The sequence below is a fragment of the Salvelinus alpinus genome, chromosome 18, assembly GCF_045679555.1.
Source record: "Salvelinus alpinus chromosome 18, SLU_Salpinus.1, whole genome shotgun sequence".
Taxonomy (NCBI): Eukaryota; Metazoa; Chordata; class Actinopteri; order Salmoniformes; family Salmonidae; genus Salvelinus; species Salvelinus alpinus.
The window spans coordinates 15,172,161-15,181,961 of NC_092103.1; the positions used below are offsets into that span (position 1 = coordinate 15,172,161).

Sequence of the window (9,801 nt, forward strand, 5' to 3'; positions counted from 1 at the left end):
TTATTTACATAAATTCACTAACACATGGTTATATTAACAGTTTTCCACTTTTCATGTAGCCTCATTTTGACCAGCCAATAGTTTAACCACCGATCAAGCAACAGTATGGACTAAACCTTCAAATCCTGTTGCTGCAGGATTATTTTGCTGTGACAATACTGGTCAAATTAAGATCCTACACCTGTATGTATGCACTCTATTATATCCCGAGTCCAGTGTGTTTCAACTGTGTGTTTGGTACTATGTGGGAATCAGCTGATGGGGGACTAGAGGTTTGTGGGTCTCTGTCAAATGTTAACATTGTATCAAATATAATAGTAGATTAATTGATTTGCAGATTTACAGATAGTAGAGACAGAAGCCTCCCTCTCCTTTATATGAGGTGCTTACTGCAACCTCTTCCCATTTGTAACCATGCATGAAGATAGCTTTTGCATACAAAGTGGAAAGTGATCTGAGCCCTACTCCAATGCCTGGTGTCTGGGGGATTCTTTGACATGCTGTGATCTATAAATAACGTTTGCAGGCTCCGTCAGTTGTGCGTTGACAAACAGGAAGAGGGGTGGGGAGAGACCGAGATCTGGGACCTCACTCTAAGGAAGTCAGTGCTGTGTGGGCGAACCACCAGTCTTATCTAGCTCGGCAGACACATTCAAGTGCCACAACTGGCAGTTAAAAACACTTTCCTGACTATGCAATAGTTGTCGAGGTACACTTGAATTAACTGTGCAGTCTGATTATTTTGAGGAGTTGACTCTTGTTTGTAGGGACTAGGGATTCGGAAGAATGATAAAAAGTGCCATTCTCTTAAATCCCTATTCCCGTTTGTTTTCACTGATGATGAATATAGTATCACCTCCCCACTACATATTTAAAAACATATTTTGAATATAATTTTTAAATGCATGATTTTTGTCACTTAACAACTATAATAATTGTAATTTTGGTGAGAAAATGTAAATGTCACAATTATCATATTAACACATTGCAGTGTTATCTTCAAGGAGCACGCAGGTTTTCATATTTGAACTTGGACAGTGCAGTATTATAGTGTAATCAGTCACAGCAGCCAGCCAGCCACCCAGCCAAAAACACAAGCCAATTATTTCAGGGAAAAAAAGACAATTGGCTCCTGTGCAAATTTTATCAAGCCTTTCCCCTCATAATCAACCTGTCCTTTTTCCACCCCCCTGTCTGAATTTGGACAGCTCACTGTGCCTGTTACATTGGATGATCCTCAATGAGTAAACAGCAGTCAAATGGCTTCCTCAATAAGTCAATGATTTGCTGCAGAGCTCTGCCTGCTGCACTGTCCTTTGGCTGGCACTCCACCTGCAACATATGGCATCTTGGGCATTTCTGTTTTGTTCTAATTCTATGAGTTGGGCCCCGTCATGGCTGGTCTTTTGATTAGAGTCTCAGTTCCCCAACAGCTAGTTTTTTTCTCCATGCCAAATAAGTTGCTCAAAGCAATGATGGAATTTTAGGGCGAGACAGCTTGGCCAGATCTGGGGCCAGGGCGACCAACTAATAGCAGAAATAGAAATGTCATTATCCGTGTGAAAGACACAGCCATATCTGATCTGACTGTCATCTCTATTTTTCTTCTTGTTGACTTTGCTCCAAAAACACTAGCCTTTAAACAGATTTTGATTAGGGTGTTACAACAACAAAATCTCCACTCTCAACTTTCACGAAATGTATGAAAACACATTCTATTTCATGCAGGGCCTTGTTTGTGCCCAAAGCCATCCGCCTGGTTAATAGGAACATTAAGGAAGTCTGATGGACTATTCTAGAGATAGTTTACCCCTACAATTAATTAAGAACTGTGAATACCATTAACTTTAAGTTTCTTAAATTGCACTATGCACCCTGAACTGATGCCTTAATAAGTGTTTCTATTTATTTTTTACACTGTCAGTGTGTGTTTGTCCTGTCTGAAGCACCCTGTCAGCCTGGAAGGAATTGCCCCTTGGGGATTAATGAAGTTGTGTTGTGTTGTATGTGTATCTCATCATTGCTGGAACCACCAAACTGCCCTTTCAGACAGGAAGAATGCTACTATATTCAGGCAGGGTTTTGGTTTTTACCCAATGCCAGACAGAGGATCTCTTTAATGATCCCTCTGCTGAGATGCAGCTGGACACCAAAAGCCAGGGAGATTTTGTTACGATGTGAACTTTAGAATCAGGCTTTTTTAAATGAAGACATCCCCTATGAATTGAACTACACAGCCCATTCTTCCTGGAGTAGTAAATTAATAATAGTCTCGAGTTGTGATATTTGGTTAATCTTGTAACCCAGGACCAAATCTACTGTGGAAGACTAGGTTCTCTATTACCCAAACCCATAGGTTCTCTATGGTTTGCAACCTCTATCGACAAACTAACGTCAACTAGAACAATGATGCATCAATGTCAATCAATCCCTAACTAAAGATTTGTATTATACTGTTGATTGTTTTAATATCTATGTATTTACTGTAGTTCACAAATCTCCACCATGAACCACTTTATTTCAGAATAAAGTGGCTTTTTTCATTATCATCTGGTGCTTCCAGGTAGCATTCACACCTCCCTGCCCCATGTCATATTCTGCTGTCAATCATCAATGACCTTCAGAAAAGCAGCCAATGTCATGAATATATTCACTTCTTATTGGCTGCTGTGAGTCACACTCGTCATCAGCAGTCATCACAGATTGTGAGTTCCAATGCCATACCAGGCAACACATATGGACTGAAAGGCACAATATCCTCTACTTCAGGGTCACGTCACGCTGGATTGTACTCTAATGACTGTTCTTTTCTTAAAGTGTGAAAAAGTTAATAATTGCCAAATGTTTTTTTTCTTCCATTTGAATTGTAAGTACTTTGTTCTCTATGATTCAGATCTGGAAAAGACAGACGTACCCAGGTTATATTCTGGAGTGTCGGCTCGTCTCTGCTACTTTATGTTCTCTCAGGAAATGCCGGTGGAATTATTTGTTTTTTTTATCCTGCTACACAATTACACTTGGTGATTTCATCTGTCTCCTGATTTTTACTCTATATGTCCCTTCCCTGCAGCACCAATGCATTACTTATAAGTCATAGCTTTAATTGAATCACATCAGAAAGGTTATTAGAGTAGGCAGATAGATACACTCTGTGGATGCTGGGTGGCTTCCAAAGGAAATACTGTAACTTGGAGTGGGAAATAGACAGGGGCTTCAATAAATAATGTATTTATCTGATTAATGGAGTTAATTGAGTGATTGCTGTTGAAATATATAATATCTGTAACAGACACATGCTTACTCACAGGCAGTCTGAATCAGCATTGTTTTGCAAGATACAGACGATTGATAAATCATCTATATTGAGTGAGAGCTATTCCATTTACTGCTAGACATAACAAAGATTTGGAAGATGTAGGTCCAGCAAGTTTTCTGTGAAACAGGAGTGTATGGAGTCACTATAAGTATCATTATGTGGGTGTTCTTGAATTGCGGTGGCATTTGGGTCCTTTACCTTTGCAACCATGAAGAACACTTTAAAATGACAAATAGTTACACATCTATTAGGGTTGCAAAGGGTTGGGTACTTTCCGGTAAATTTCTGGAATTCTTCCAGAATTTTTCCATGGGAAGTTAAGCCCGGTAATTTTGGTAATTTTGCTTAAATTCATCAAAAAAGTTAGCTTATAACAGTGAACCTTTTTTGTGGGATACATATAAGGCAATTCTAGGTCTTGTGACATATTTTGGTTAAACTATCCCTAATTCAATGGAATTGCAACTCTCTACATGCACAGTGCATTCTTCCATCACATGTACAGTGCATTCTTCCATCACATGTACAGCTGATTCTCAGCTGCATCAATGTACAGTGCACTCTTCCATCACATGTACAGCTGATTCTCAGCTGCATCAATGTACAGTGCACTCTTCCATCACATGTACAGCTGATTCTCAGCTGCATCAATGTACAGTGCACTCTTCCATCACATGTACAGTGCATTCTTCCATCACATGTACAGCTGATTCTCAACTGTACGTGAGAGACATTTCACTGCAGTGGACATTTCACTACAGTGGACATTTCACTGCAGCAAATGTAGAAGGAAAACCTGTGTACATTTGCAAATATTGTGCCAAATCGTATGTGAAGAATGCAACAAAGATGCAGAATCATCTGGCCAACTGCATAAAGTTCCCTCAGCGCTCACAACAAGCAACCTCTGACAAAGTCCCTCTACTTCTATTCGAGGTGAAAATGATGAATCAGCCACCTTATCAATAGCAACAGCTCATGGTCCTCCTGGAATCAGAAGGTTTTTTGACTCAATGGAGGAACGCAGTCAGAGAAATGCTGATGAATGTCTTGCTTGAGCTGTGTATGCAACTGATTCACCTCTGATGCTCACAGGCAATGTGTATTGGAAGAGATTTCTGAATGTTCTTCGCCCAGCACACACCTCTCCAACCAGACATGCTTTATCTACTAATTTGCTGGATGCAGAGTTCAACAGAGTTCAAGTGAAGGTCAAGCAAATCAAAGAGAAAGCAGACTGTATTGCAGTCATCTCTGATGGGTGGTCGAATGTTCGTGGGCAAGGAATAATTAACTACATCATCTCCACCCCTCAACTAGTATTCTACAAGAGCACAGACACAAGGGACAACAGACATACCGGTCTCTACATTGCAGATGAGCTGAAGGCAGTCATCAATGACCTTGGACCACAGAAGGTATTTGCTCTGGTGACAGACAATGCTGTGAACATGAAGGCTGCTTGATCTGAAGTGGAGGAGTCATACCCTCACATCACACCCATTGGCTGTGCTGCTCATGCATTGAATATGCTCCTCAAGAACATCATGGCACTGAAAACAATGGATACACTCTACAAGAGAGCCAATGAAATGGTTAGGTATGTGAAGGGTCGTCAAGTTATAGCAGCAATCTACCTCACCAAGCAAAGTGAGAAGAATAAGAGCACCACATTGAAGCTGCCCAGCAACACCCGTTGGGGTGGTGTTGTCATCATGTTTGACAGTCTCCTGGAGGGGAAGGAGTCTCTCCAAGAAATGGCCATATCACAGTCTGCCGATATGGACAGCCCCATCAAGAGGATCCTCCTGGATGATGTATTTTGGGAGAGAGTGGTAAGCAGCCTGAAACTCCTGAAACCTATAGCAGTAGCCATTGCACTGTTTTAGGGAGACAATGCCATCCTGTCTGATGTTCAGACTCTCCTTGCAGATGTAAGAGAATAAATCCCTACTGTCCTGCCCACTTCAATTTTGCTCCAAGCAGAGGAAACTGCAGTTCTGAAATACATCAAAAAGCGTGACGACTTCTGCTTGGAGCCCATACACGCCACAGCAGACATGTTGGACCAAGTATGCTGGCAAGAGCATCCTGTCTGGTGCAGAGATCAACAAGGCCTATGGTGCCATCACTACCGTTTCTTGCCACCTTGGCCTGGATGAGGGCAAGGTTGTTGGCAGTCTGGTGAAGTATACTTCCAAGCAAGGACTTTGGGATTTTTTACATTTCTATCGGAGGGATATAATCATTTGCAATTATGTCTACTTATGATAAGGTAAAAGGTTTATGTTTCTGTCTCCGTATGATATGGTAAATATATCCAATGCAAAAAACATCTACATTTAAATGGTATTAATATGAATGTGCATATATTTCCGTTAATTCCCATATATTCCCGTTAATTCCCACGGAAAGTTTCCACCTCTGAATATTCCCCAAAATGTGCAACCCTACACATCATACATTCTTTTTTTTTGTATTGAACGGTTTGTTAATGATAAAACATAACATAAGTTCTTTATATTGCAAAACATTATGTTTATGCATTGTTTAAGGTACTTAGGCTAAGCTAATTGGCTTCTTCCAGTTGTGACATGTTTGGGGGGTTTAGAGATATCTATTATTTTGAATGCTAGAAAGTAAACAAAAGTATGTAATATATTGTATAGATCAATAAAAACAAAGAAGGCTAATTAAAAGTTGTATGTCATTGGTGTTAACGCCTTAAAATTCACTCATTACAAAGATATACAAGGACCATTCAAGCAACATTCAAACAAATATTGTCTAGCAATATTCAAGGCATACTTTTACAAGCCTGTAAGCCTTGGAATGAATAATAGTTCCTCATAGCACTCATTCAGATTGGCATGCCTACAGGAAAAAAATTGTTAGAAAGGGCTATTCTTAAGGATTCTTCGGCTGCCCCCATTGGAGAACCCTTTTTTCTTCCAGGTAGAACTCTTTTGAGTTCCATGTAGGGATCTCCAAAATGGTTCTACCTGGAACCTAAAAGGGTTTTTCAAACGGTTTCTCCGACCTATGGGGACAGCCAAATAATATTTTTAGGTTCTAGGTAGAACCTTTTGTTTTAGAAATTGTTTTGTAGTTTTTATTTAACCTTTATTTAACTAGGCAAGCCAGTTAAGAACAAATTCTTATTTACAATGACTGACTACCACGGCCAAACCCTCACCCGGACGACGCTGGGCCAACTGTGCTCCGCCCTATAGGACTCACAATCAAGGCCAATTGTGATAAAGCCTGGAAACGAACCAGGGTTTGTAGTGACGCCTCTAGCACTGAGATGCAATGCCTTAGACCGCTGTGCATACATTCACTTTGGTTTTAATGACTTTGCAGATGGTAGAACTACCATCAAAACAGATTATGAACAACAATTACAAAAACGTTGTGCTAACTGATGTCTCCCAACCATAAGTAAAATGTATTCACGCATGACTAAATCGCTTTGGATAAAAACGTCTGGTAAATGGCATATGTTTATGCCGCAATTTTAACAGCTGGGAACATGTACGTTGTCTTCTGAACAAGTGAATGAGTCAAGACAAGTATGATAGAACATACTTGGGCAATCTGCGTGCATTTGAAGTTGTAATTGCTGCTCTTGTGTGAGACCATTGTGATGTGCTAACATTTAGCCCCGTAGCTGTGGCGCGCTCTCCAAGGTGCTGAACCGGTGAGATCGAGTGACTCATTGCACCGTCAAGGCAAGGGTCATTTTCTTGACCTGGCTGTATCGATCCTCCACATGCAGAATGGATTTAGGCAAGACATGAAACAATAGATATAATAATCATGACTCACCTTCCACCTCATCCTCGGGCAGGTTAATGGGGGTCCGGTATGATAGGATATCTGGAATAGTGCAATTTCCCTTGTACATGAACCTTGTGGTTCGCACTGGCATTCGCACGGGCATTTCTGCGAGGGAAAATCTGTGTCGCGATCTTCATATAGCTCACTGTAGTTTGCTGACCGAAACTTTGCTATAGTCCACTTTGGAGAACAACATTTTGCAAACAGAAAAAAAGATCTCTGTTCAGGTTCTGTCACTTGACCGTTATTGTTTTTTGGTGTAGCCTGTTGAGAAAACAGTGGCTGAATCGAAGCTCGCGAAGTCCCGGACAAAGTGGCAGGTGTCTCTGCTTTGTCTTCAATGCATGTAATGCCTATACATCAAGAGTGCTTGTGTAGCCTATATGTCACATCAACTTTGCATTACAATTACCGAAGGATATAAGTAGGCCTACTAGATATATTGCTTAAACTTTCTTTTTGGTCGTAATTCTATCTATTTTATTGTCTCAAATAAACATAGCAAATATCTTTGTTACATCAAAACCAACTATTTTAATCGGCACATTGCAAGATATTTTATTACGCATATATGGGAATAAAATAATGATACAAAAATAGAAACTACAACTATATATATAAAAAAAACGTGTTAACTACAAATCCAATTCGAGAGCAGTTTATGTCTGCGCTGGCTTTGAAATGCATGTCATTTCATATTTGTTAGACTGAAGACTTCTATTTTCTGTTTGATAGGATTAACATGAACAGATTTTTTTTTTTAAGTCCTACAGGTCGTTGTTTTGTACAAGGTATGTATTGCCTTCCGTCTCCTTACACTTTCCTTTTCCGTTTCCTTTATCTTCACTTCTGGAGACCAGTCGATAAAACTGTAAGTAGCCTAGCTAATAGCCCCCAAAAGCTTCTAACGGTAGCCTATTGAAGATATTTTTGTCTGTAACGTTCTCATTGAAAATAAAACCAGAAAAACCCTGAAATAACATCAAAACAAAGATCTAGAGTTGTCAAAGTATTCAACTGTCAAGGGGTTTCCTGGGCGACCCACTGCGTCTTCAGATGGATCCTTGAGGTTGATCCTCCTCGAGCCGTCTGCTCTGCACACTGCCGTCTCATTTTGTTTTTCTCAGTCCAAGCTCCCCAAGCTTTTCTCTCCCTCCAGTGATGACACTTCCTCCACCTCCCCTTTCTAAGTAGACTAAATTATCTAATTGAACACAAAAGTGTCTCTCAAGGTTGACATTGATGACTGACTCGTTTTACTAGTGATGCTTGAACATGATGGTCATTGTATCTTGTATTACGGCACATAATGTTGAATGAATGGATGGACAGTGTAATAGAGATAGAGACATGATGTCGTTTTATATAAGAATATAGTTTTATTTCTAGAGATTTGTATTTGATAATACAAATGTGCAAGGGCTGATCCCGAGTAGCAAGAGGTGAACTTCAGTTTGATTTTATTGGAGGACACCTGCTGTGGTAGGAAGGTCAAAGCCGCGCACCGTAATTCAATTTCAGCACCAAGGATAGCGCATTCTAACGTTCATACACTTACCGCACTGCCTCTGCTGCATGTCAGTCTGAAATCGAAGAAACCAAATGCCCCTACCATTTCCTTTTGAAGTTCTTCAATATGTTTTCAATGAAGCATCATTTAATAAAGCATGCATCACTCAAGTCTGTGGATGAAGCAAACTAGAATCACAATTTCTGAAATTATTCAGCAGCGTGTGTGCATATGTGTGTGTGTGCCTGAGTGTATATATATTTATGCGCTGCTTGTTTGTTGGCTATGTGTCAGGATTCTTTACATAGTTGAATGAGAATCCTGTGGTGAGGGCTCTCTATGGTTTCTTTGGCTGTTTTCGTGCTGGTTTGGCTGACAGGTCTATTCCCTTCTGGATGCTGGGGGATTGTCTCTCTCTGCTGCACCTGCGCCCCTCCCGGAGCCTCTGTCTGGGCTCTGACAGCAGCAGGCTTTATGAAAGCTGAATAACAGGCCCCTCTCATTCCAAACCCCTCCACAGTACAATGGATATATGATGGCTCAGACCCTGAGTCATCCTCTCAAACCAAGAAAGACAGGCACAGCTTTTTAGAAGAAGAACAAAACAGTAGGCTACTAGAAATGTCTATAGGAACCCACCTGTTGACCTTAACATCAACATGTGTGCAGTTCATAAACTGAACAACAGGTAGCTAGCATTTCTTTGCTGAGATCACCATTCCACAGTTAGTGAGACTCTGTTTTCCCCCACACTGCACAGTACGTGTCTTGTTTTCAAAGGCATCCTTGCATATATGGTGAATGAGTACGTCACCTTTAAATATGTATTGATTTTCAATGTCCTACTAGCTCTGCTAGTATAACATATAAAATAACCTGTTGTTTCTTCACTGTGTGGGCACTGCACTGCATGAGTTTGTTTGTGTCTTTGTCTCTGTGCGTGTAAATGTGCAAGTGTGAGAGAGCAGGTTTAGGGCAAAAGGTGCTCCTCAACAGTGTACACATTCTTTGTCCACAGGCGGTATTAGAAGGTCAGACATCTATCTATACAGCGTTTGACGTCCAAACTGCTTTCAGCCAACAGCCAGCATGGGTTCCTCTTTTGTTCTTGTCAAATATTTAATGGTCTCAGACC

The 9,801-nt window shown here is 40.5% G+C and overlaps 1 protein-coding gene across 1 annotated transcript in view; it reads right to left on the reverse strand.

Moving 5' to 3' along the window:
- cabp7b (calcium binding protein 7b) overlaps positions 1-8,280 on the reverse strand; it is a 37,228-nt gene extending 28,948 nt beyond the window's left edge. Inside the window, exon 1 of the mRNA XM_071351623.1 lies at positions 7,145-8,280. Coding sequence (XP_071207724.1) covers positions 7,145-7,259 — 115 coding nt within the window. The 5' untranslated portion in view covers positions 7,260-8,280. The remainder of the gene's footprint in view (positions 1-7,144) is intronic.
- Between the last annotated feature and the right edge of the window lie 1,521 nt (positions 8,281-9,801).